General features: G+C 50.7%; 8 protein-coding genes across 8 annotated transcripts; 6 read left to right on the forward strand and 2 right to left on the reverse strand.

Moving 5' to 3' along the window:
* Positions 1–1,200: 1,200 nt before the first annotated feature.
* Positions 1,201–7,944, forward strand: P175DRAFT_0434694 (putative pectin methylesterase; the record flags this gene model as incomplete). The annotated part of the gene is made up of 3 exons (XM_040893680.1): positions 1,201–1,336; positions 1,445–2,414; positions 3,510–7,944. The coding sequence occupies 3 exons, from the start codon at positions 1,201–1,203 to the stop codon at positions 7,942–7,944; spliced, it is 5,541 nt and encodes a 1,846-aa protein (XP_040753005.1).
* Positions 7,945–8,917: 973 nt separating this feature from the next.
* Positions 8,918–9,382, forward strand: P175DRAFT_0500497 (uncharacterized protein). The gene is made up of 2 exons (XM_040896965.1): positions 8,918–9,163; positions 9,219–9,382. The coding sequence occupies exon 1, from the start codon at positions 8,955–8,957 to the stop codon at positions 9,156–9,158; it is 204 nt and encodes a 67-aa protein (XP_040753006.1). The 5' UTR covers positions 8,918–8,954; the 3' UTR covers positions 9,159–9,163; positions 9,219–9,382.
* A 1,074-nt stretch (positions 9,383–10,456) lies between these two features.
* P175DRAFT_0193007 (dipeptidyl-peptidase 5) lies at positions 10,457–13,356 on the forward strand. Its single transcript, XM_040892547.1, has 7 exons — positions 10,457–10,726; positions 10,804–10,855; positions 10,910–11,142; positions 11,189–12,191; positions 12,247–12,469; positions 12,525–12,757; positions 12,814–13,356. Exons 1-7 carry the CDS (start codon positions 10,659–10,661, stop codon positions 13,219–13,221), a joined length of 2,220 nt encoding a protein of 739 aa, XP_040753007.1. The 5' UTR covers positions 10,457–10,658; the 3' UTR covers positions 13,222–13,356.
* Positions 13,357–13,630: 274 nt separating this feature from the next.
* Positions 13,631–14,968, forward strand: P175DRAFT_0193068 (uncharacterized protein). The gene is made up of 2 exons (XM_040892548.1): positions 13,631–13,999; positions 14,085–14,968. The coding sequence occupies exons 1-2, from the start codon at positions 13,823–13,825 to the stop codon at positions 14,790–14,792; spliced, it is 885 nt and encodes a 294-aa protein (XP_040753008.1). The 5' UTR covers positions 13,631–13,822; the 3' UTR covers positions 14,793–14,968.
* Positions 14,969–15,981: 1,013 nt separating this feature from the next.
* On the forward strand, positions 15,982–18,609 carry P175DRAFT_0436325 (uncharacterized protein; the record flags this gene model as incomplete). The annotated part of the gene is made up of 3 exons (XM_040893797.1): positions 15,982–16,265; positions 16,327–17,976; positions 18,039–18,609. The coding sequence occupies 3 exons, from the start codon at positions 15,982–15,984 to the stop codon at positions 18,607–18,609; spliced, it is 2,505 nt and encodes an 834-aa protein (XP_040753009.1).
* Positions 18,610–19,314: 705 nt separating this feature from the next.
* P175DRAFT_0500503 (uncharacterized protein) lies at positions 19,315–20,968 on the reverse strand. Its single transcript, XM_040896966.1, has 2 exons — positions 20,151–20,968; positions 19,315–20,091 (listed from the first exon to the last, which is right to left on the reverse strand). Exons 1-2 carry the CDS (start codon positions 20,822–20,824, stop codon positions 19,464–19,466), a joined length of 1,302 nt encoding a protein of 433 aa, XP_040753010.1. The 5' UTR covers positions 20,825–20,968; the 3' UTR covers positions 19,315–19,463.
* Positions 20,969–21,873: 905 nt separating this feature from the next.
* P175DRAFT_0508565 (uncharacterized protein) lies at positions 21,874–24,183 on the reverse strand (the record flags this gene model as incomplete). The annotated part of the gene is made up of 1 exon (XM_040898361.1): positions 21,874–24,183. The coding sequence occupies one exon, from the start codon at positions 24,181–24,183 to the stop codon at positions 21,874–21,876; it is 2,310 nt and encodes a 769-aa protein (XP_040753011.1).
* A 492-nt stretch (positions 24,184–24,675) lies between these two features.
* Positions 24,676–27,045, forward strand: P175DRAFT_0531142 (uncharacterized protein; the record flags this gene model as incomplete). Its single annotated transcript, XM_040899846.1, has 9 exons — positions 24,676–24,690; positions 24,743–24,818; positions 24,934–25,181; positions 25,228–25,303; positions 25,377–25,534; positions 25,603–25,908; positions 26,042–26,213; positions 26,548–26,899; positions 26,937–27,045. 9 exons carry the CDS (start codon positions 24,676–24,678, stop codon positions 27,043–27,045), a joined length of 1,512 nt encoding a protein of 503 aa, XP_040753012.1.
* Positions 27,046–27,067: the final 22 nt, after the last annotated feature.

Below are 27,067 nucleotides of genomic sequence, written 5' to 3' on the forward strand. Positions count from 1 at the left end.
GATTGGCCTGGGACGTAGAGTAAATCGCCGTAATTCCGCCGAAGCTAAGCAAATATCAAGGTTAGTTCCAGCGCATTCTCGTCAAGCCACCAATAGCCGATGAATTGCAGGGCTTGGAATTTGTATACCCAAAGTCAATTAAACTACCTAAACCGATAGGATGCTCGTATTTCGCGGCTGAACTGGTAGGTGGCGTAAGAAAGGCTTAGAATTCTTGAGACTCGGGGGCAGCCTGTGCGTATCTCGCGGTTATTTTGCCCCAGGACTCTGGCTAGAACCTCCGCTTCAGGAATTGTATACGGATTAATAGTTACTCTGGCTGATCAATAGCGCGCCCCGAGCCTTTATTTCTATATTATTTTGGGTTCTCCTAGGATTTTAGGTTGGAAATTCGCCTCCCTGGGAAAGAAATTGAAAATTCGGCACGGGAGCCATAGGATGTAATGAGATTCGCTCAAGGCCCCGAATAGGACCTGGTGGGAACGGGGTCAAGCTATTAATAACCTCCCTCGAGAGATAGTTGGTTACACTAGCTAGTTATCTGCTGGAGTACTACGTACTACCCAGTACCGTTATGGAGGTAATCGCTGGCGCCAGATCCTGGGCCATTTTTATTGCATGATCCCCATTGAGATCTCAGGAACAAGGCCCGAATGAGTTCGTCTAGTGGATCACCACGTTTTTTTGGAGTCCAAACCCTAGGGCCTACCTACGTCCGGAGCACTGCGCTGGGAATGTCCCATTTGTCCAACTTGAACGTTCGGGGGTTGGACCGGAGTTCCAACCGTATTCAGAATAGTCGACCCTAGAAGAAAGAAAAGACAGTTGCAAAGTCGGCTAGATCTGCCCGGACGAGCGATGGGTCATGGCCATGATCGAGGCTTGTAGAATGGTTCCTCCAACCAGCGCTCCGGATACTAGGGCTATCGTCCAGTTCCGAGCCATTCTATGCCGCTCCGAGTACGCTGAACCGTGGACATGAAGCTCGGTGGGCCCAGGGATCTTATTTTCGCCAGGAGAATTCGGCTACTTTTGCCTTTGGATTCAGGAACAGAGGAAAGAAAAACGCCACCACGCTCGATCAATCTATTTTCCTGCAGGGGTAAAAGATATATGTACTCCCGTGCGTCCCCAGCAAGGTGAATCCTTCCATCTGGTCGAATACGCATCCAGAGGTGGTGCAGATTCATCGTCGTCATCATGTATCTCTGGTCGATGCTGGGCTTTACAAGCCTGGCATTTGCTCAGAGCTGCGTGGCCACATTTTCATCTTCATCGACCGTTGTCCAGGCGGCTGCTACAACACTGTCGACATCGACTGCAGCAGTGGCTACTGGTACACTCACGGCCGAGACGACCGCTACCACCAGTGTTTCCAGTAAGTGCGATTCATTCCTGTTCTTATCCGCGGGACGTCGACTTTAGGTACTAATACCAACCGCAGCGTCTACTACCGAGGTGTTGGTTGCGACGGATGCCAGCGGCCAGTTCACGGCCATCAATGATGCCATTTCCTACGCCCAGTCCATGGGCATCCCAACTGTGACAGTCAAGGCCGGAACATACACCCAGGCAGTGACGGTGTCCGCTACTGCTACCGTCACGGTCATTGGCGAGTCGACCAGCGAAAGTGACTATAGCCAGAATCAAGTTACCATCGCGACTACTAGCCCTCTCACTATCTCTGCGAATGTCCTTGCCATTGCCTTCCGCAATATCAACTTTGTCAACACGGCCACCGGTAACTATGGTGCAGCAACTCTGAGCGGCAGCCAGAATGCCTTCTATGGTTGTCAGTTTGTTTCCGCAGGCAGTGTCGGTATTACAGCACAGCCGGGTCTTGCAGTGATTGCGAACAGCTACATTGAGGCTCTCGATAAGGTCATCTATGGCTACCCCAGTCTGTACCTTTATAACACTACTGTCGTTCCGGTGCATTCAAATGCCTTGCTCGTGTACAACAAAGGGCTTACTGCCAATTCGGTGTTCTCCAACTCCACCGTGGTTTTTGACTCCTGCTCTGTGCAGCAGAAGTCCGGTGGCAGTGCTCAGAATGTCTATCTCGCTGCTGCAAATGGACAGGGATCTGTGGTGGTATATCGCGGCACCGCACTCGGCGGATTCATTGCGGCGTCTGGCGTTCACGTCGATTCGACCACCAATAATGCGCTGAACTTCTACGGCGAGTATAAAAACACTGGCTTGGGTTCGTATGGCAGCAATAGTGCGGCGCGCTCCCCCTACGTCTCTCTTTTGAGCGCCGCCGACCTGGCACGGTTCTCCCTTGCGCAAGTATTTGCCAGCGCCAACGCTCAATTTGCAACGACCAGCACCGACTGGGTCGATAGTGACGTGGTGGCCGCAATTGAAAGTGCCGACGCTGCCCAACTGACAGCAGCCACGAGTGTGACCACGTCCACTACGACATCCAGCGTGGCGTCTTCTTCTGTCCCCTTAATCACCAAGGCTTCTACGACCTCTACCAAGTCAGTATCTGCTTCTTCATCTGCTGCCATAGCATCCGCAACCGGATGTCCCTTGCCATCATCGATGCCCACCAGTGCCCTAGTTGTCGGACCTTCCGGCAGCTGTGCGCAGTATACTAGCATCGCTGCCGCGGTTGCAGCCCTGCCGTCGGATACTACTACGCAGTACATTTATATCCTGGCAGGTGTTTATGAAGAGGCTATTACCATTAGTCGCGGGGGAGCCACCGTATTCCGGGGTGAAACCGACGACGAGCTCGACCAGACGAAGAACCAAGTGACGATTATCCACAGCGCTTCCATTTACTCTAGTAATGGTGGCTCTGCGTCCACGGCAGCTTTTGATGCAACGCAGTATTACGCTAAAGGCCTATCATTCTACAATATCAACTTCACCAACGATGCCACCCCTCAAACGAACTACATCGCGGTGGCCATCGCAGCCAAGGCACAGGTGTTGGGCTTCTATGGCTGTGGCATCAAGTCCTCACAGGGCAGTCTCTTGGTCAACTACGGCGCATTTTATTTCTCGGATTGCCGGATTGAGGGCACCACAGACTTCATCTGGGGATACGGTGGCATCTATGTGTATAACTCGCGCATTGTCTCGGCCGTCACCACCACCGGACAGTCTATTACCGCCCAGGCGTACCAAAACCAGTTCGGGCCGTCGCAGTTTGTCTTTGATAGTTGTGCCTTTGTCCCCAGTGATAGTACGGTTCCAAAGTATAGCACCTACCTCGGCCGAGACTACTCCAGCGTCTCCAAAGTAGCCATCCTCAACTCCTATATGGACGCGCATATCGTGCCCCAGGGCTGGTTGGTATCCTCGTCGAGCAGCAATGTCGGGTTTGCCGAGTATAACAACACCGGCCCGGGCGCATCCACGAAGTCCAGGATCAGCGCTGCCCAGATGCTGTCGGATGATAGCGCATACTCCATCGCAAACGTCCTGGGAAGCACGAATTGGATCGACACATCGGCGGTTGCATCATTCTCGGGCTTCCCGGACTCTGTGTACAGCTCGTCGTCTACCGTATCTGCTTCCAGTACAGCAGTGTCGTCCAGTATCGCCTCCGCTACCAGCGCCGCAGCAACGAGCTCAGCAACTTTGGTAGTGTCTCCAAACGCGTCTGCAGGACAATATCGCAATGTCAGCGCGGCAATTGCTGCGTTGCCTAACGACGGTAATGATTACACGATTTACATCTTGGCTGGTACCTATACAGAGCAGATCTCGATCACCCGATATGGCAAAGTCACACTACGTGGCGAGACCGCGTTCGAGAACGATTACACCCAAAATCTTGTCACGATCGAGTACGCCGCCGGCGCGTTAACGAGCGCTGGGCAAGATGAAAGCACGCCCGTCCTGAACGTCAAGAAGACAGACGGCAGCGGCCTAGCCCTGTACAACATCAATTTCCACAATACTTATAAGCAGACACGGAACACTGCAGCTCTGGCGGCTGATTTCTACGGTACCGAGATGGCGGCCTATGGCTGCTCGTTTATCGGATACCAGGACACTCTGTTGGCAAACCAGGGCACTCAAGTCTTCTCCAATTGCTATATCGAGGGCTCGATTGACTTTATCTGGGGATACTCAACCGGATATTTCCACCAGTGCTATATCGCCACCAATACGCCCGGGTCGTGCATTTCAGCACAGAGCCGTACTTCCTCGACCGCGTCTGGTGGATACGTTTTCGACACTTGCTATGTTACCTACACTGACAGCTACGGTTCTACGTATGGCCAGAGTTACCTGGGCCGGCCGTATTCGGAGTATAGCATTGCTGTCTACATGAACTCGTACCTGGACAAGCATATCAGTGCTCTGGGCTGGCAAAAATGGTCCACCAGCCAACCTAATACCGAGTATGTGACCTTTGGCGAATACAACAACTCAGGCCCCGGCGCCTGGTCCTCGGAGAGAGTTTCTTTCGCCACAAACTTGACTGCCGCGGAGGCGGCATCGTATACCCTGTCGGCATGGATTGGTGACACCTCCTGGTTGGATATGGCGGCCTACGACTCCGTGCCTTCGTACAACCTGACTGGGTCGTCAACTTCCTCGTCTAGCTCCGGAGCCAACTGGACTCACCCTACTAGTGGCACTGTTCCTCCCTCTGGCGCGGTTCTTGTCTCGCCCGGTGGATCGGTGAATGGCTCGTATAGCAATCTGACAGATGCCCTGGCCTCGTTACCGGATGACTCCTCGACACAGATCATCTTCATGTATGCTGGCTCTTACAACGAGCAGGTGCCTTCAATCAACCGCGATGGACCGGTCATGATCATTGGCTATCAGACGGGGAATCCTGGCCAGAACTACACGAGTAATGAGGTCACGATTACTTTCTCGCATGGGTTGTCCGTTAGCCCTCTGCCAGTCGGCCATTCGGATGCCGAGACGGCCACCTTCTCGACGACTAGCAACCAGATTGCCCTATATAACATTAATATCATCAACTCGGCCAATCTAGATGGGGCTACTCCATCATATGTAACTCTCGCTGCCTCGATTTACGGCTCGGAGATTGGCTTCTACGGTTGCAGCTTCATCGGCTGGCAAGACACCCTGTTGACCGGCAGCACCACGGGATATCAATACTATGAATCTTGTTACATCGAAGGTGCTATTGACTTTATCTGGGGATACTCCATGGCCTACTTCAAGGGCTGCACTATCGGCGCCAAACGCCAGAAATCCGCCATCACTGCACAAAGTCGCGCCTCGTCCAGTGCTCTTGGTGGCTATGTTTTCGACCAGTGCCTGTTCGAGTCCGCCCCGGACGCAACGGTTGATCTGACGCAAAGCGTTTATCTCGGCCGACCATACTCGGAATACGCTCTGGTAGTCGTGAAGAACTCGTATCTTACCGATACCATCAACCCCGCAGGATGGAAGGTCTGGAGTACGCACGATGCTCGCACCGACCATGTCACATTTGCCGAGTACAACAACTCTGGCCCTAGCAATTGGGAAAGCAATGCCGCGGCACGTGAAGCCTTTGGCTACTCCACGTTGCTGACCTCGGATACGTACCCGTTGGCGGGGGTCATGGGCTCGACTGATTGGATTGATATGACCTACTGGGACAGCATTGTGACCCCGGAGCCGGCCTCAACTACCACTACCTCCAATTCCACCACCGCCTACAATGGAACCACTCCTCCTGCGGGCGCTTACGTCGTCTCCAAAACAGCCATCACCAATGTCACCACTTACGGTACCATCCAGGACGCTCTCAATGCGTTGCCAACTTCGAGCAAGGAGACCCCCGTGGTCTTCATTTACCCGGGCACGTATGAGGAGCAGCTGGTCGTCAATCGATCCGGTACGACAATCTTCATGGGATACTCCAACAACACCTCCGATGCCGCGAGCAATCTAGTGACCATCCAATACAATGCCGGGGTGAGCACACAGACAGGCCAATCGGATTCGGATAGCGCTACTGTTTATGCTACCGGGAATTACTTCAAGGCTATGAATATCAATTTTGTCAACAATTTTGGAAGAACCACAAACATTGCCTCGCTGGGATTCGCGGTGAGGTCTAGCAAGTATGCTTCCCTATACGGCTGCCAGGTGATCGGAAACCAAGACGCGCTGTTGGTAAACGGATACCTTTTTGCCAGTCATAGTTACGTCGAAGGCAATGTCGATATGATCTGGGGCTCCGGTGCGGGTTACCTCCTGAACTCGACCATCTCTCCCAACGAAGACGGCATCAGCATTACAGCCGACAAGCGGAAAACGAACACCACCGCTGGTGGATTCGTGCTTGACCAGTGCACTGTCAAACCCGCCGCATCTGTCACCGGCAGTCTCTCTAAAATCTCCCTCGGACGGCCATGGAACAACTACGCACGGGTTGCCTACGTCCGCTCATATCTGGCTTCCTGTGTCGAGGCCGCCGGGTGGGACGTGTGGTCGACCAAAAGCCCGCAGACAGATGGTGTGCTCTTTGGCGAATACCAGAACTACGGTCCCGGAGCTTCAACCGCGAATCGTGCGTCCTTTGTGACGATGCTGGACAACAGCACCGTGGCGCAGTTCGAGCTGACTTCTTTCTTCGCATCCACCTCATGGATCGACTTTACGCTCGTTGAGGGCACTCCCTTCGTGCCGGGTTCATGGACCACCAATACTACTACTACCACCAGCATCACCGCGTCGTCCACCCCGGTCCCAAGTGCTGCCTGGACCACAGTGGTGACCGTCACCGACAAGGCTACCGCGTACACAACCTATACCCCTGCTCACGTAACGTCAACGGACATGGTCACCACGACCGATGACATCGGTACCACCGTGACTCCATCCGCGTCGTTCAAGACCGTAGTGCAGAAGACAACGATCTCGACGACTGTGACCATTACGGAGCCGACTGTGACCAGCACCAAGACCACCATCATTACCAATAATGATATGGTCACTATCACTCCTGCCGCCGAAACCAAGACCAGCAAAGTCAAGGGCAAAACCACCGTGCTCGCCACTGAGACCGAGGCCGATATCACATCCACCATCAAGGCGACATCGACTTCGTTTGAGGTGGTGACCGCCACAGCCAAACCCGTAACCACTACCGACATGGTGACCTCTACAACGACTAGCCTCAAGACGGAGATCCCACGCGGGGCGAAGACCACTGTGTATACCACCATCACCGAGGGCGACAGCGGTACCAAGACGGTGAGAGCAAAGGACACCACCACCACCGTCGCGGTGACGTCCACCGAGACTACCACCAAGACCGTCAAGACTACCATCCACTGCTACCCCACGCAAGCTAAACGAGCCCTGGTCATGGCGCGCGCCATCATTCCCACTAGTTCGACGGTCACGCAGTATTCCACCGTGACCGTCACCGTCAGCACTTCAACCGTCACTGCAGTCCCTACGACGGACTACGTGACGGTGACTTCGACCAAGACCACGGGTAAGACCACGACGCTCAAGGCCGCAACCAGCACCATCACCAGCGTCGCCGCCACCACCAAGGTCTCCACGGAAACCATCCGCGCCGTCACGGCCTTTGTGACGGAAACCAGCACCAAGACCGTGGGCAAGACGACCACCCTGAAGCCTAGCACCACAATCGACACCATCACGGCGATGGAAACCGTCACCTCCAAGGTCAAAGTCCCTGGCCAGACTCACACGGTCACCAGCGTGAAGACCAAGGCTGTCAAATCCACCACCATGCTACCGCGCAGCACCGTGACGGTGTCCAAGACCGTCATGAAGACCCTGAAGCAGACGACCACGCACCCGGCTTCAACCAGCACCATCTTCAAGACCACGACGGTGACCCTGGCGCCGTCGGTGACGATTACTTCGCGTGGCACCAAAACGAAGACCGAGATCCTCAAAACCAAGGTCACCGAGACCTACACGCAGACTAAAACGGCCAAGGGCGCCAAAGCCTGCGCGACGAACTAGATCCTAGTCTTTCTTTTTTTTTTGTTTCCTTTTTCTCTCTCTATCTTTCGCTATCTTTTCCTTTTTTTCTCTATATCTTTCTCTACCTTTTTTCTTTTCTCTCTGTATCTTTCTCTATCTCTTTCATTTCTCTGTATTTTTTCTTTATATTCTATTGTCTCTTCTTCTTCTTCTTCTTCTTTTCTGTACATATTCCATTCTCTGATCGGATACATTTACATTACAACTGCAAAGATGCTGGTGTGGCATTGTTAATAAATATGTTTAATCTTAATATGTATATCACTTGCTTTCCCTTGAGAAACCTACTTATAGACAGTCGTTGGAACAGAAAATAGGGTCAGAACATACCTAAACTAGGAGTTACTCTCTAGATCGATATATCTCTGGATGCATGCATCTCCCGGCAGGCATTGCTCATTTCTAATCCTGAATTTCTCCATCTTCAAGTCCAGATCAATCAACCCATTATGCTGTTTTTGGATATGGTAACCAATGGACGGGGGGGGGGGCTTCTCTGGAACGATGTATTTATTAGTTGTTAAGAATCATTCAACGTACTAATCCCAACCTAGGAAGTGCTGGGGCGAGGAGGGATGGATGCCACTCGCAAAATTGATTCTAACAACCCATGGACGTAGTATAGTAGTCCCCTGGATCCCAAGTGGCAGGGTACTGAGTTGTTGATTGAGCCATCACAGGGACAAACTGGTCCCAAGACAGCAGGGGGTTTTTTTCGGATAAGGCCGGCAGGTCGTCGTCCGTCTCGTATTCAACCTGGCCTACAATATCTGATGCTTCAGAAAAGCTCTGGTTGGCGAGAAGCTGAAAATGACGCTGGATCGGAGATAAGTTGGCTTTTTCTCGGTGCGTCTCGGCGGTGCGGATGAGGCTTTTTTTTTTTTTTTTGGCAGGAGTTTCTACTATAAAGGCCAGCAGGACCTGACCTGACAGCTTCCGTACATCGGTTCCACTTGAGAAAGTATACCAGGGTTAAATGAGCCTGCCAGATGAGCGACATATCATTCTTCGACCTGAAGGAGCGGGAGCAGGAGCGGGACAATAGTCTGCGCCGCAAGACATCTAAACTGTCCAAAATCAAGCAGCATCTCCGCAATATTAAACGAGAATGGGGTCCTCTGCTCGCTGCGAAGGAAAACTGGGACGACGAGTACAATTTCCCCCCCGGACGATACGCTGGACAAGGAATATAGCGACAGTACGTAGCCACCCAGGGCCAGGACCTATGTATCTGACGTTACTAACATCTGTAGTGATCCTCGCAGTTCTCCCGAATCACTACTTGGAATCACTACACTATATCCTGTGGAACAAACGCGGGTCGTTTACGAATTTTATGATGGTTCATATAGAGGCTTATGGCGCGTCTTTGTCAATTCCCATCTCATGTAACTTAATCAATAGGGATCTAATCTCAGCTGGCTTACTCACATACAAATATACACCTAGATCTTCTACCGTTGGATAGCTCATGACCTGGTCATCACTTGCCTCCGTCTTTGCGCCGGGCCGTGACGTGCACATTGGGATTCAGACTCCAATATTGGGCAATATAGAAGCAGCGTTGCCATTCTAGTGGACTTTGTTATCCACCGACCAGGATCTTTAAGGCTCATAGATTTATTCTTAAACACATATCTTTCCCTTGTTTTAAGCTACCATAAAGAACTTGGTAAGTTCGGAAACTAGAAATTAGGGCATGATACATGGTTGAGAAATACATTAACCCAACACTAGTAGCATTCATTATCTAGGCTTATGCCTGCAATTAACCCTAGACAGAAGTTGTCTAACCCTGGAACTGGATATGATGAAAAGGGGAGCTGCTTAATATATAGATTGAAGTTTTCTCATTTAGTTATATTCCAGGTTTCGACCTCCTAATAACCTCCCTCCAAATTGTGTACTTCACTCATGAACCCCAACTTCACCTAGGGAACGGCTAGGACCTTACCAAATGCCATTCCAGGGTATTTAACAGTCTCACTATGGTTCGTCGCGGATTGTACTCCTGTGTACCAATTACTATGTATGGTCTTGCAAGTTAAAGCATGAAATCCATCGTACTACCGGGATATAACTACTACAGATCCCAAACAATGCCTCTATTGGTATCTTGCCAGGCCAGGGGTACCATCTCCCTGTCTGCCGTCCGTCTCCCTTGGGTAGATACGCTCCAGGGTAACTACTACACGTACCTCCGCACGGAGAATTCACGGATCTCGTTCCAAATTTCCAGGAAGACAACGGGCTGCATCATGCCTGATAAACGTTACATCCGCTACTAAAATTGCGTGGGATTGGAGATGCATCGCCCTTCCCCCGTCGAATCAAAGCTCTGCCGAGGCACTTGGTGTTGTAACCTTAGAAACCAGCGTCCTGCCTTACCGCGGGATCTAAAACCGGGTTGGCCAGGTTGGATGTTGAAAACCTGTGAGATGCGCCTTGAATATCCTCAGCTCTTTACGCCATCTAGCCATGGCTTGTCGATCGTACTCTGATGATCTGTTGTAGTCTTGATTGGGAAGGTCCATAACCATGGCCATTCCTGGACTTGAATCGCGTTATCCCTGCCCCGGGCTGTATGTATAAAGACAGTCGTCTCTCCGCTGACCTCTGTTCGTCCGGCAAACTTGCATCGCCAGGGAGCCAATTGGCGTTCCCCAAAGTTATTACCAGCATCTTATACCACCATGGGTGCATTTACGTGGGTCTTATTTGCTGTGGTTGCTGCATCTGCAGCGTTGGCTCTGACGCCGGAGTACGTGTTCCTATCGACTTTGTGTCACATCTGCCTTTCTTGAACCCCCCCCCCCCCTTAGGTTGACACTTGTATAGGGAGTTGATTAGTGCACCCCGAAGATCTGAAGTAATCCCCAATCCATCTGGAGTAAGTGAACCCGGTCTGTATGTGGGGTGGTGCTTTGCAGACTAACAGGCGTAGAGCGTGGGTCTTTTCTCAACCTCTCAATACTCCTTTGAAACACATAAAACTACCGCATGGTGGAGCGTAGTCGATCTCAATTCAGGGAATATCAAAGTTCTTACGAATGACAGCAATGTCTCCGAGATCGTTTGGCTGACCGACTGGAATGTTCTGTACATCAATGGCACGAATTCTGATATTCCTGGTGGCGTGGAGCTCTGGGTGTCCAGCGTTTCGGACATGGGGAAAGGGTAGGTTGGATTTGGTACCCCAAATATTCCCGATTGACGATTGTAGATACAAAGCTGCTTCGCTGCCGGCCGCATTTTCCGGCCTCAAGGCTGTCACTACGGACACAGGAGATATCAAATATGTGGCCTACGCCCAGTCGTATGCTAATGGTACTGCGTATAATGCGGAATTGGCAGAGACTGCTTTGAGCTCAGCGCGCATTTATGACAGCATTTATGTCCGCCACTGGGATTACTACCTTTCGACTACGTTCAACGCTGTGTTTTCCGGCACATTGAAGAAGGACCTTCACTCCAAGTATCATGGCGCAGGAGGACTCAAGAACCTTGTTTCGCCCATTAAAAACGCGGAATCTCCTTCTCCCCCGTTTGGAGGGTCATCCGATTATGATATTTCACCTGATGGCAAATGGGTCGCCTACAAGAGTAAGGCTCCAGAACTGCCAAAGGCGAACTATACCACGTCATATATCTACCTTGTGCCACACAATGGCTCGACGGACGCATATGCTATCAACGGGCCTGACGATGCCCCCCAAGGCATCAGGGGCGATTCCAGTAGTCCGGGATTTTCCCCTGACAGCAAAAGGCTGGCCTACTTCCAAATGGAAGAGGAAACATACGAGTCGGATCGTCGCACTCTGTACCTCTACGATATCCCCAACAAGTCGATTTCAGCTCTGGCCAAAAATTGGGACAGGTCTCCTGACTCTCTCAAGTGGCTTGATGGAAGAAGCATCATTGTTGGCGCAGAGGACAAGGGGCGCGGTAATCTGTTCTTGATTACCACCAATCAGGCCACGGACGACTACGTCCCTGCGCGCCTGACGAATGCAGGCTATGCTCTAGCCTACTATATTCTCCCCAGTAAGGACCTGCTGGTGACAGGTAGCAATTTGTGGACCTCTTGGAATGTGTACATCACTAGCTCCATCCCAAAGGGAGGTGTCGTGAAGACCCTCGCCTTGGCTAGTGAGATTGACGCTGAGCTCAGTGGACTTGGGCCCTCCGATGTTGACGAGGTGTATTTCGCCGGTAACTGGACTGATGTGAGTAACTAGTAACTCGAGAACTGTTACTTCCAGGTCATTAATCCACGCGTAGATTCAAGCGTGGATCATCTACCCCGACGGCTTTGACAAGACCAAGTCTTACCCTCTTGTCTACTTTATTCACGGTGGTCCCCAGGGCTCGTGGGCGGATTCCTGGAGTACACGTTGGAACCCCAAGGTCTGGGCTGACCAGGGATACGTAGTCATTGCTCCAAACCCAACCGGAAGCACAGGGTTTGGTGATGCACTGACCGATGCAATCCAGAACAACTGGGGTATGAATAAACGGGATACATGCGCCCCGCAAGGAAAGCTGACCTATTCTGCTAGGAGGTGCCCCATACGATGATCTTGTCAAGGGCTGGGAATACATCCGTGACAATATTGACTACGTTGACACGAGCCGTGGTGTAGCTGCAGGAGCTAGTTATGGTGGCTTCATGGTTAACTGGATCCAAGGCAGCGACCTCGGACGCGAGTTCAGAGCACTTGTTAGCCATGACGGCACGTTTGTAGCCGATGCAAAGGTCTCTACCGAAGAACTCTGGTTCATCGAACACGATGTGAGTTCCACGACGCCATTCGGCGGGAGTAGACGTGCCCTAACGGAATTAAACAGTTTAATGGCACCTTTTGGGCCAACCGAGATAACTACCGTCGGTGGGATCCCTCGGCCCCGGAGAGGATTCTCAAGTTCAGCACCCCTCAACTTATCATCCACAGCGACCTCGACTATCGCCTACCGGTGTCCGAGGGACTTGCTCTTTTCAATATACTCCAGGAGCGCGGCGTTCCAAGCCGTTTCCTCAACTTCCCCGATGAGAACCACTGGTATGAATTTTCCTTTCCCGCTGTGCAATATCCGGACACTGACGGGATATCTAGGGTACTCAACAAGGAAAACAGCCTTGTCTGGCACCAACAGGTGCTTGGATGGATCAACCGATACTCTGGCGTCCAGGACGAGAACCCCGATGCTGTCAGTCTGGACGATACTGTGGTACCAGTGGTCAACTATAACCCTTGATTGGACATCATTTGACGCATTACTGCATCACTATGTTCCACACAACCCCATAGAGTTAGTAAATAAAAGTATGCCAATTAAGGGTTTACCCACTGCATGTTTTCTCTGGTTGGGCAACTCATGTAAAGGAAGTACCCCTTTCATGTCCGTATACGAGGAGACCGCTGGTAAAACGCATGCAAGGCAGCCATTTCACGGCAGCATCAGCACATCGTGAATGGAGAAAGGATCCCTCAACCACAATATCCGCTATATTTACACTAGTTTCTGATGAAACCCTGCAGCGCAGCAATATCCGCCGTCACTAGCGCGATGTTCAGCTCATATGCACCTCGATTCCACCAGAAACCGGTTTCTTCAGGGGCTCCGAGTCTTCGAGTTCCACTACAATGTCCATGCATCTTTCGTCGGCAAAACAAGCAATTACAATAATTAGCGGGAATCATTTCCTGTGAAAACGAGCTCACGCGAGGAATGTTAGGCAGCTAAAACGGGCCCAACATATAAACCGCATTCCTCGCGTCCATGTAGTTGTCGAGCTGCCCTGACAGCCTCCTGGGGAAAAGAACCCTCGCGGTGGACGAGCCATCGTTAGAAGAAGATGCATTACCTTCATACAGCCGCCTTCTTCGCACTGGGCAGTGCTTTACATACACCAGGCCCTAGCTTTACATTCAACGAAGTCTGGGCTCTGCAAAACAGTCTGTGGGAAAACTTCCTCTATCCTGCAAACCTTGAGCAGATCAATGCAACAAATACTTCAGTATTTGCCGAAGATGTACGTGTTTCATTTGTTGTCGATCCCGATTAGTGTCTCGGAATCCTAAACTTACAGTGAAAAAAAAAAAAAAAAAAAAAAACAGGTGCAAGGCCGGGTCGATATCACACGGACGTTTGACGGCCGTGAGCTGAACAACGAATACATCTTCGGTCTCTTCTCAGACCCCCAGCATCTCAGTCTGGTGGGCATTCCGATCGTATACAATATCACCCAGTTCGCCGCGAACCGGAATATAGCGTCCGCGACGACGGTCTTCACATTCAACGCCACATCGTTCAACCTGCTCGTCCCCATCACGATCGACACCTGGCTGATGTTCGACCCAGACGGCAAAATCACTCAATACGACGCGACCTTCCGCTGGTTTCCCAAGCTTTTCGATGCGCTCGCCCAGGCTGCAGGGAAGCAGTTCAATCTCACCGACCCGGCGCAGATCCAGAGCCGGCTCGCCAGTTTACTCGCAGATACCATATGCCAGACGCACGCAGACCGCTGCGTTGGCGAGAACCAGCAGTATGCGAGCAAGGACGAGTGTATCCGCTTCTTGACCACGCAGGTCCGGTTTGGCGGCCCCGACGAACTGGGCGGAAACACGCTGCTGTGTCGCGAGGTCCATGAGCATATGGTGCAGTACCGACCTGCGGAGCACTGCCCCCATATTGGACCAACCGGGGGGAATTATTGCGTCGATGATAAGACGTATGACGAGGTGGTGACCGAGCGGTATTTCCGGGAGTCGTTCATCCCTTACGGCTACGGTGATAACAATATATGGGTTGCGTCAGCTTGATGTTTGTCCGGATCAGAGACAAGACGGAAAAAGAGACTGCGAAGGTTGTGTGTGTTGAAAAAGCTGGATATAATATAACTATAGAGAATGAGACGAGAGTTCTCCTCCTGTATACTCTGTACTCCGTACCTCTGTACTCTGTACCCAATGCAAAAACTCTGTAGGCATTTTCTCGATCGTTCCGAGTTCTAGACTGAACCCCTATTCGTTCGCTCCATTTCCTCGGCAGCAATGCATCCTTCAATATAGGTACGTACATACATAGTTAGTACTCCGTAGGTAGGTAAGCAAGTGCTGACATGCAGGACAGTCTGAACTCAGCCACTGCCGCAGTCTGACAAGGATGAGGTGATGCCTACATCAGCCAGACAGAGTCTTGGACTCTTGGATGCAAGTTGTGGCGTCAGACCCGCGAAAATCGATCGAACCGGACCATTCTCGGTCACACTAGCGTTTAGAGGAAATGACCAAGGGGTTCAGGTTTTTCCCAAGACTGATGACCCCTTTGTGGCACATCCCGATAGGTGTTCCCATTAATAGCCCAGGCGGGTCTGCGTAGAACTTGGCCAATGGACCGACTCAGCCTCTGAGGGTTCCGAGTGGACCTTTTTGAGTTCTGTGGGAATACGGGCCCTTAAATCATTCCAGGTAAGAGGGCACGGGGGGGGATTTCAGAACCGAGTACGGAGTATAGCATCATCAAGCAAGACCCGATAGGAGCTCCTACCAAGACTGTAGACAAGTATCTGACAGGTTACACCCGAACGTTGACTCCTTGTCCGGCCATTCGCTGCCACTAACAACTAAGCCCCAAGCCAAGTTTAGACCCTGCTCTGAATATCGAGGACACTGCCTTTTCTGGAGTGGATTCAGGTGGAGGAAATCTATCCGTAGGCTGTAGCAAAGGGTCTCCAGAAGCCATTTTATGACGCTGTGGATTCGTCCCTAACCCTAGTACATAGCTCCTACCCCGGTCTTACATCTCCTTTCTGACCTTTTTTCTTCTTTTTCTTCCCTTTTTTTTTTTTTTTTTTTTCTTCTTCTCTCCTTTCTTGCTTTGTTCTATTTCACTGAGCTTGTCGTTCGGGTGTTGCGTCTTCCTTCCCGACGCCTTGTACTTCTATACCGCATCTAAGCAATGTTACAGCCCTGGGGTGCCTTCGGTCCGTCCTCCTAAGAAGCCGCCATCATGACGATCTGCAACTGTCTTGTCAGAAACAGCCGATGCTCTCAGTTGGCGTGGACAGTGTCGCGAAAGTACTGGTTCTCCCTCCTCTTCCTTTCCGTCGTTGTCGCCAAACTCATCCATCTCTATTCGCACCGAAAGTCTCTCTCTTGGCCGCAGTTTCTAGCCTGGGGTCCCACGTTTTTTCTGCAGGATCTAATCTGTATTGCACTATTTTGGGCCTTGACCCGCCAGTACGAGCGGAAATGGGTCAGAGTAGCTGCGGTCTTAACGGTCTGTCCCTGCGTGTAAGTCACCCGAGATGCGCGAGAGCGAGCTTTCTGCTAACGTATGTTGTTTCTTATTCAGACTGGGGCTGTCCTGCATGGCCGCGGCAAACATGTCATTTTATATCACTACCGGAGCTGAGATTCACTGGCGCCAGGCACACTCCTTCCACCGCGATTTCGCCTCAGTGAAAACCCTACTGAGTGGGTTGGCTGGAATGGTTGTCATCGAGATCCTCATGCTTGTTGCATCCTGGTTCACCACTTCGTTGTTGTACGAGCTCACCAACAGTGTGATGCAGACCCTAGGGTCCTCTGCGACATCACTATTCTGTCGATGCGGGAAGAAGCGCACCGTCGAGAAGCAAGAGGTCTACGAGCCCGTGGCGTACGATGACTTCGACGATTCAGACACGTCTGGGTTCTTGAATTCCCCCGAACAAACCAGCCGGGACGCTTGCGTATCCTTGATCAAGCGCTGCTGTGTTCTCGTACCTATATCTTTGATCGGGTTGCTGCAGGTGATTCGCCCCGCAGACCCGGCCTACCCATTCCTCTCGGAGACGTTGCCCTTGACGCCGTTCGTAACCCCCAAGACCGACAACCGCAACCCTTTGCTCGAGGCGCCTCACGCACTTGGGGAGTTCAACTGGCTGGGTAATGGCACTGCTTTGGCTACGCCACCGAAATTTGAATGGCTGCCGGCGGCTGAATTGCCAGGGTTCAGGGACTGGTATTCCGATTCTCACAGCAACAAAACCTCTGTTCATTATGATCCATCGCACGATCCCCTGCACATCTCAAACCTTGGGGGGGACCTCATTCAACCTCTGCGCAAGGCTCTTCACGCAGGCAACGTCAGTATTAAACACGTTCTTCTCCTCAAACTAGAAAGTACCCGATACGATGTCTTCCCGGTGCGCAATCAGTCGTATATTCACGAGCGGATTCGCCAATCTTACAGTGGCCATATCCCCCGTCAGGTAGAAAACCGGTTGGCCAACTTAACGCCCACGGCAGAGCGACTGACTGGCACCCCCTCCGGCTTCCATCAGGGCACGGTTCAGCCGTATGGGGGCATCCACGCCACAAACTCTTACACGTCGGGCACTTTTACTCTCAAGAGTATAACGGGATCAGTCTGCGGCCTCTCCCCGCTTGTGGTGGACTTTAACCACGAGTATGAGCATCATATCTACCAGCCCTGTATCCCTCATATCCTGAGGGCACTGAATACCCAACTGGAGAGCCTGAACAAAACCGACGACTTCACCTCATGGCCGTGGAAGACCCTTTTTATGCAGTCAATCACGGACCTGTATGACAACCAGAACCTTCTCACGCCTCAATTGGGATTCCAGGAAGTTATCAACGTGGATAACCTCGTCAAGGATTTTGCCGCAAATCCGGCCGCGCACGAAGAACAGCTTAACTTTTGGGGATATCCGGACGACGAATTGCGCAGCTACGTTCGAAATGCCATCACCAAAGCCGAAGAGCAGCAAGAGCGGCTGTTTATCACCCATCTGACTGGCGGCACCCATTACCCATGGGATACCCCGCATCACGAATACAAGGACATGGTGGGCTCTAGATGGCTTCCGTTTAACAGAAAATTCAACCGCTACTTGAACACCATCGGGCTGGCAGACAAATGGCTTGGAGAGATTCTAGATATCCTCGAGGAAACAGGGGTCGCGAACGAGACGCTTGTTGTCATGACTGGTGACCAGTAAGTTGTGTAATCTGAAAGCGAAACCCCCCTCCCCTTTTCCGAAACTAACTCGATGATAGTGGCATTACACTCCCTGAGGACGGGGGTGTAACTCCCTATGATAATCCCCATGTGTCGAATTTCCACGTTCCGTTGGTCTTCGCGCATCCACAGCTGCCTTCCATCGAAATAGACGGCCCCGTTACCTCTATCCAAATCCTGCCCACGATCTTGGACCTGCTTAAGGAATCTGCCTCGCTCAACGACCCAAGCAAGCATATCGTCAGCGATTTACTCCCTTTGTACGAAGGACAATCGATGATTCGGCCTCTCATCGCGGAGAGGAATGGAACGAAAAACTGGCAGTTCGGAGTAATGAACACGGGCGGCAGCTGGCTCGCAGTGAGATCTGCCACCACTTCCTATCGCCTCGTTATTCCTTTGATCCCGGACGTCGAGTGGCGCTTCTCCAACGTTCACACCGACCCACGCGAAGCCAACTACCTCATGTCATTTGACCTCTCCAGCCTGATCGGCCAGACTCGTGCGCGCGATGGGGACGAAGCCGCACAATGGATTCAAGAGGCAGCCTCCGCCGCAAGATGGTGGTTGCTGGACAATTGGCGCCGATATGAGTATACCCCGCAATAAAAAAATCCAGCTGGGAAACCATCAATCGCTCAGTTCCAACTTTGGCCGGCCAAAACGAACTTGCTCTATCCACTCTAGGCAGAAATACCTTCCTATCAGATCTGGTTCGCTCAACCGAGGTGACCCAGACCTGCCATTGCTTATACAGTTGTCGCTCCGAAATGAATCGCCGTCTGTGGACTCTTATTCGTGAAACGTGGAATCAAAAATTCAAGCACCTCGATAGCGGACTACTTTGGATTCCATATAGAATTGGGACCGCAAATATCATTATGGAGGCAGCATTTGTCGCTCTCCATAATGAAGAGGTTAAATGAAAGAACTGTAAAGCTGCAGCAGTGGGAGAGGAATCCTGTTTGCTTTGGGTGCCCTGTGGTGCCCCCTACATTAGGACATACTGGAGGTGTCTGACCGTCTTAGCAATAGATAATACCCTAATTTCCGATTTTATATGCAATAGAACTATCCATCGGTTGTTTTTGTGCTTGAATGTTAGCTAAGTATCATGGTAGCTGACTTGTTGCAGGGATCCGGGTGTCGGATTCAGATTGACATTGATGGTACGCAGTTAGACAATCGGGGGCGGTTGGTTACACATTCATCTTGTTCTTCTCATACATACATACAGCCGAAAGACGCTCTGTGGAGAACACATCACTATACAGCCCCTATTAGGATCGCGAACCAAAGGAAAACTGGACCTACCCCGAGAAAGCAATATAAAAATAAGCCACTCATAGAGAAAAACTGCGCGTATTGCAGTGTGTTTTGAATAGAACATGAGATTCGAAGCGTAGGCTAGCAATCGGACAAAAGGGTATAAAGAAATAAACAAAACAGAGAGATGAACGGCGTCAGTTCGTCCGACTACTGAATTGAGAGAGGTCCGAGCTGGAGTTATCTCTCCCCCATCCTCCAGACACGTTTACCCCGCCGATACTGCGGACTCCCATGATATCTAGCACGGCCTGGCCACGTCTGACCAGATCAGCTGCATCGCCCAGCATCTCGCGTCGTTCGGTTCCGACGCGGCGCAGCTCTTCGATTTCCGCTTCGCCCAGAATGTCTCCCCCGGTCCGGCCCCTCCAGGCCGCTTCTCGAACCACGGGGGCCCAAATGTCTGCCGCGGTTGCTTCGTCGTATCCGCCTGCATACACCTTCCGCTGGCCGCCAGGGCTCCGGGGATCGCAAATCACTTTGGAAGAGAACCACTGCGAGCGAATGACTTCGTATCGGCGTTCCATAACCCAGATGATCGGCCAGGTGATGATCCAGAGTTGGAGGATTATACAAGTCCAGAAGACAAGGCCATTGTTGCGCGCTTTGTTTATCCAATGCGGGGAATAGATAGTGACTGCCCCGTTCGCCAGAGAGGGGTTGATATTGATATGGCCCTGGTAGCCTGTGGACCGGATGTGAGATGCGAGCGAGGTGCGCATGGGAGAGGCATCGAAGCCATGGAGGTGGCGACGGTAGGTGAACCTAATGCGGGGGGGTAATGGTCAGAGGTATAGAAGGAAAATGTAAAAGAGCAAGCATACGATTTAACCGGAGATGGATCCTTGCAAAATCGCTGGCACCAGCCCTTGATCCCAGGAACATCTTCGCCATTCTCCAGATCCATCAACCGATCCCCCTCCCCATCTTCGCTGGTAGAAAGAGCAATCCGTCCGGATTTTCCTCCGCGCGACCGTATCCTACCCCCGCGGTATGCCCTTTGTCCATCTTCATCCCTTACCACTGTGGTGTAGGACCAGCGCTCCGACGGCCCCGTTGGTTCATTGCGGCCCCACCGTAGTAATGTGCGAGTCAAATCAATACGAAAGTCAAAGTCGGTCACATTCTCGGTGGAGTTATTTTTGCCGTCTTTCCGAGTCTCCTGGTGGTAGCCGTTGATGATCAGGCAGGGTCGTGGAGGCAGGTTGGTCTGGTTGTGGATGAAGCCTTCCAGAGCGATGGCGTCGGAGGAGAGGTCGGGATCGAGAGTCACAACACCAGAATGACGTTTCTTTTGGCTGACACTGTGATAACGCTGGAGACCAGGAACATAGTAGGCATCTTCGGGCACTGCAAGAGGGTCATTACAAGAGGAGGTGTTGTTCTCAGCGACTTGATCGTAAGCCGGGGGGAGGTCCTCTTCTAAAGGGGCGGAAGTGGAAGAAGAGGAGAGGAGAGAAGTAGGAGGGGGGGTCGGAGGGAGCTTGATTTGGCCCATAATTAATTCAGATTATTGATAAACAGAGAGAGACAGAGAGAGGAGAAAAGAATATTCTCAAATGCACTTCTGTATTCATTTCTCTTGGTCCAGAAGCAGACGATGAGATTGTCGCCTTGACACCTTGGACCAAAGAGCCTCCCTCCTACCAATACACATCTTGGAACTTGGAAGTGACATGTTGCATCGAGTGGGTAATACTCCGTACTCCGTACAGCCAGTAAGTATTGACCCGCAGCGAGTCCAGGCTTTCATTCGTGAGGTTTTACCCTTCATTAGCACTAAAACATCCCAAGTGGTGCCAGTGATCAGCCTCATCTTGTGCTCCATCGTGAGTTTTTCTCTCGATCATCATCTGACTCTTTATTCCCCTGGCTGATATTTCTTGTTTGTACAGGGTCACAGACTGAATTGAGGAGGAATTGAATTCCTGAACTGGTCCATGGAATATCTACCAAGCGCTACAGACATCAAAGAATCGGATGAGGGAACTTCAAGGCCAGTCTTGACCAAAATATCATTGATAGGGCTGCGACATTATCCAGAGAAGAAACAACAAGTCGCTACTAGGTGTTGAGCGTAATCCACTCGAGTCTGAGACACACCAATCTGTTGGATAACCTGCCAAGCAGGAAAGAGTGCCAAAGCCCACAGCCCAGGGTTCGGATAGACGCCATGATGGAAACGCTAAGAACTGTTCAATATTATGCCAGGACGATGTAAAGCAAAGCAGAATTAACGGACAACTGTACCGCTATGTATTGTGACTCCAATTTCGACATTTGTGGACAATTTGCCATCATTCCAAGAACCCATGCCACCATTAACTCCAATAAGATTTTTTTTCTTCTTTTTTTACCTTTTGATTCATCAAGATCTCTGTAACCCGGCTCCAGGGACAGGCACTGTTCAAACAGATTCCAGGGAAATGTTTACCGCACACTCTTCCTCCAGTCGTTCTCGAAAGAGGTCTACATCCGAATAGTAGGTCCTCTGATATTTTAAAGTCATAATAATGTGGAAGGAACTGTGCCTCAGAAACCGAATGCTCATAAACCGTGTTTCATACGTCGCATCTCGCGCCCAAAGCAGTCGAGCTGTGTAACAGGATCTCCTTTGAAGGAGGAGGGCTTGCGTTTTTTATTAGGTGAGACGGGACCCAATGCTAAACGCTTAGTCTGCATTGGCACCGATTCAATTTGGGATTTCCTGTATGTTGCCCGTTCAAAATCAATGAACATCACTCGACCATTTTTCTCAACCATGTTGCCGCAGATGGGATCACCCTGAAGCACGCGTAACTCATGAATCGCGCGTAAGGCTTCCTCGGCTCGACCGATGAATTCGCAGCGCCTGAGGTCATCCAGGCCTGCAAGGGTCTTCCCGGCATAGCCCATGAGCATTAGGTGGACGATATCGGCAATGCCGTCATAAGAGAATGGTCGGCGAAGTTTCAGGCTGCCAAGTAGGACAGGGACGTATACCCCTTGGATGGGAGCAAGTTGTGAATAAATGCGTTCCTCGTGCTTTGAACCCTGGACAAACTCGACTGGTACCCCCTTTCCTACAAAGGTATAGCCATGAGACCATACAGTGATTTTGAACAGGGCACCACGACTCCCATGAATATGGAGCGACTCGCATCCTAGCACCGTGTTAAGGTCTATGTCATCGCTGGAAAGTTGCAGGGCCAGCTCATGAATGAGAGTTCTCGGAGTCAATTGATGTTGGTCCACCCCGTGATCCAACACATTAGGGCAGTTCTGGTCCAACTTGCTTCCGGTGCTTAATCCTCGAAGGCATAGTTGCGTGCAATACTCTCGAGACTTGCCTCGGGAGCTTTCTGTAGACGTTGATGAGGATACTGGTGGGTGGGGAATGCGAGACTCGCGGGGTGGTCGAGAAGGTGTATCTGGATCACAGCGATCTCCGCTGTCGTCATCATGATCGTCATCATGAGCGGGAGATGCCAGGCTCTGTGAAGGGTTACAGGATGCGGCAGTAGACTTTGATCTTGTCTTCACGGGAGTTGCACGGCAATATGCGTTTCGACTCGACGTTGGTGATTTAAACGCGGAGGAAGGAATGTCCTTTTCTGCTATTTTATCAAGAAGCTCATCATATACCATAACCCAAGTCTCCAGATTGCGGACTGCCCACTGTGTCCAAGCGGTGTCTCGGGTTGGCACTCGTACAGCGCGGAGAGTAAACGCTAACACCTGGCCTAATGCGGTCAGATGCAACCGGTTGCCATCACGAGGGTTGCCGGTCCATCCGGTTGTGGTTCCAACATCCTCTTCAGGTACTGACAAGTAGTAGTAGACAGTGGAAGGATCATCATGAAGTACACGAAGAAAGATAAATGCTTCACCTGTACACACATAGCCATACTCCAAACCCCCATGAATCATGTATGAAAAAGTTTGGGTGATCACAGCTGCGACAACACGGCGGCAAATGTCTTCTGATGATTCCTTCTCCTGAAAGCGTAGAACCTCGTCAAGGTCCATATCTTCTAGTCCGGTCTTAATATGTGCGAGGGAGACTTTATGGGGTGCTTTGTATTCAATAATATAGGCAGGAACCTTCCCATTAGGACCCTTATTATAAACACAGAACTGGTCTGCTCGAGGTCTCCGTGGCTGTGTAGCTCTCTGAGGTTGCCGAGGCGGGAGGCTGACATTGCTTGATTTCGCGGCCAAGCGATCGGAGCGACGTGGTTGTCCTTGGGTTAGACTAAGGGAGCTCATATCCGCTGTTATGTTTGACTCGTCTGTCAGGGTATTGGCGTGGTTTTCGAAGGTAACATCTCCATTCAAACGAAACGTCTGTCGAAGTTGGGGGCTCGCGTGCAGCTGTTTGATGACAGAGGCAACTCGAGACTCAATCGTCTGTCGTTCAAAGTAACTCAAATCTATCTCAGAGCCTACCATTCGTCCCCGCGCCTCTTTTCCATATTCTTTCAAGGCGAGGAGTGGTGTAAAATGGCGTTCAGTCGCGAATTCAGCACTCATTAGGTCATTCCAGATTGAAATCTGTTCTGTTGGAAAGTTGGTCCATTCTCGAATCTTGGTTGGGCGAACTTTGTGGTCAGCGTTCGCAGGGTCGCCCTTGGTAGTGGAGTTTTTGTCTTGCTGGACAGTCAAGCCCAGAAATAAATGTGTGTGGCATCCATCGAGGAATTCAAGAAGTGTGGTGTTTTGGGTCTGAAGCTTCAGCTCGTCCTCAGCTTGCTCTCGTCGTCGTCGTTCTTTTTTGAGGAGCTGCTGTTCTTTTTTGAGGAGCTGCTGTTCTTCTTCTCGTCGCCGCTGTTCTTCTTTGAGGAGCTGACGTAACTCATTTAGCTCCTGAAGAGACATGTTGGCTCTTCGGGGGTGGATGCCATCCACAAGAGGGGTTTAAGCAGGTGTTTTTTGAGGATTATGAGCATTATTCAAGGGTGAAGTGATCAGTAACCTGGTGTTTGTTTGCTTGTTTGTTTCGGTCGCTGCCTGGCGAGGCTCTTAGTTTATCTGCCTGATATCGGCACGGAGAATACACATTCCGATCAAAAGACCCGATTTATACTCCGTACTCCATAACTATGCCTGTAGAACTTCAGAGCTCGACTTGAAATTTTGACCTGGGTGACAAAGAAATGGAGGTCTAGGTTATAATTCTCAGGCCAGGATTGCTAGAAGTAGATATCTATGTACTGTTAAACAAGACTTCTTCCCTTGTGGCTTCAAACCCAATACGGGGGATCTTGCCAGATTATTGGCGTACCATCAACTCCGCAATCTTATTTGACTTGATCAACGCCTTGAACTACTCCGTACTTTCAACTGTGAACTCGTATCAGCCACATTAACATGGAGAAAAGTGAGGTATTGCTATCATCTATTCCCCCATATAGCTTCCACTAAGCGGTAGATCTAGGATCGCGTTCTCCCCAATCCGAAGTCTGTGGCAGAAGTTATTCATAGGAGCAAGGACGTGTGGTTTTCCTCCCTTGGTGCAGCGATCGAACAGGAGCAGCTACCAGATAACTATTTCGAGCTTTACAATTGTTATATAAGATTCCGGCAATTCCTCATTACTGATTCCTGCGCCGATGAAAAAAATAATAGAGTGCGACCAGTTAACTGTCTTTGGATATTCAAGCTGGAATGTTTCCGGGTCCAAGGAGTGTGGACTGGGTGGAACACGCGTGAATACCGAGCAATGTCCTATTGGGATTGGAGTTAGAAAGGCTACGTTGCTCGCCTATCGCTCTGGAGGGGACACTCCAGGGTCAGCGCTCCTGATCGCTCTCATATCTGCGGTCGCATACATATTCTCCAAAAGACTGGTCGAGTTACAAGGAAATAAAGATAATGTATTTCCTGCCGGTGGTGCTTATCATACTGACAATGTTGCACCAGTTCTTGATGAAAACTAAGGTTCTCCAGTTCTATCCACTGATGTTTACCCTGGTGATGCAGATGATGAGGCCCTCAGGTAGTGGCAATCATTATTTCATTATTAGCGCCCGGCCAAGGATGGGAGGCACAGCTAACAAGAGATCCTGGAGGGCCTTTCTTAACCCCCTGGAACATCAAAATCACCGATGAGCTTTCCTTTCGAATTCGACGGAGGGGTTCATCCCAAACCCAAGCTCGTTCGGAAATTCCACCACCCACCGCTACACGTGCTATACAATTTCTCCGCAGCTTCTGCGAGCTACACAGTGTAGGAGCAGAGTTTCAACCAACTCACAACTTCTACTACTTGCCGGTCGAACTCGAATTAAAATACAGAATCTTATGCGGATATGTTCTGCCCGGCGACCAAATCTTGCTCCTCTCTATTTTGGCGCTAGCATAACCAACCTCATGTCTCTCGTTGTTCGTTCCGTTAAGAGTGGCTTACCTTTTATGGATATAAATGCTGCAGCCTGGTCAGGTTATGGACAATCATTTATTCAGGGCCCGGGCGATGAAAAGCCCGCACCGGCAGGGTTCATATTACGGTGTGACATGTGGAGAATTCTCTACGTTACCCGAGAATATTCTAACCCTCCTCTAACGCCGTGGAAACCATTTGGCGAGGTCGACTTGAATGATGTTCCTTTACAAGCCCGAAGGCATCATAGCTGTGATGATCATTATTTCCATTACTTGCACTGGTCATGGTTGCCAACCGATTCATATTTCAGACGGCCGATATGGGCAGCATAACGCACGCTTTGGTACATAGCGGTATCTACATGGTCCGCAGCAGGGTGGTCTCCCCAATAATGCCTGCCCGAATATGATACTCGATGAGCAGGGCGGAGACAGTAGGCAGCACGCGGTTGATTCCACAACTTTGGTGCAACTGGTGAAGCGACAGCTGGATGACAATATGACCGGAACCGTACTCCAGTGGTGTGAGAAGCCTATTAGTAGTACTGAAAATATGCGTTCTTGTCCAGAATTTAATGAGGAAGCGTTGAATCGTGGAATCTCGAGATCTATAAAAAGATCCGCTCTCTCGGAGTTTTGCATAAGGACCTTCGACTGGATATATTCTATGAGCTACGACAGGCGCTGACTATTGATTTTCATTGGGCTGGATTGGACCGTTGACTGAAGAGAAAGCAGATGCTTCAAGGTTGTAGGACACAGACACGGCCGCTCAAACGATTCCTGCCACTTACTAACGAGAACTGTACATTATTAGAGCATTCTGAGCTCTGGATATCAGCTTACGTGTAATTCAAGCTCTCTTCCGCCTTCATCTAAATCACTATGCCAATATCCAAGCGAATAATATCTCTTTTCTTTCGAGCTCGGCTGTGGTTGGGCAAGAAGCGCTTTGTCTCCTCGGGACCGAGTGTAGTGAGAGTGAGCGAAATTCGTGTGAGTCGGCAGAGTTTGAAGGCCTGGAACACGTTGCACAGTACACTTCTATACCTGTTCCGAAAGTTCATCGAACCTATTGCTACGTTGGATTGTTCTTCTTATCCAACACTGATTTCCAGATGACAGAGGAATTGTTAATCACGCTGTCGTTGAAGCGAAGAAGGAAACTGATATTCTGGGCAAAAGTCTTCCTATTTCCAGCGAGTCGGTGGTAAGAGAACTTTGAACATTCTTACGACCCCTTTTAGTATCGCAGTTGGTAGTCAGTTACCTTTTGAAAGTGCCTCGGCTGAGCGTCCATCCCCGCATCTTGAAGAGCCCCCTTGCGGTCCATTTAACAGCTGCGACCGCGTTTAATTAACATAGCTGCGATCTGTCT

Source organism: Aspergillus ochraceoroseus, assembly GCF_002846915.1.
Source record: "Aspergillus ochraceoroseus IBT 24754 chromosome Unknown P175scaffold_3, whole genome shotgun sequence".
Classification (NCBI taxonomy): domain Eukaryota; kingdom Fungi; phylum Ascomycota; class Eurotiomycetes; order Eurotiales; family Aspergillaceae; genus Aspergillus; species Aspergillus ochraceoroseus.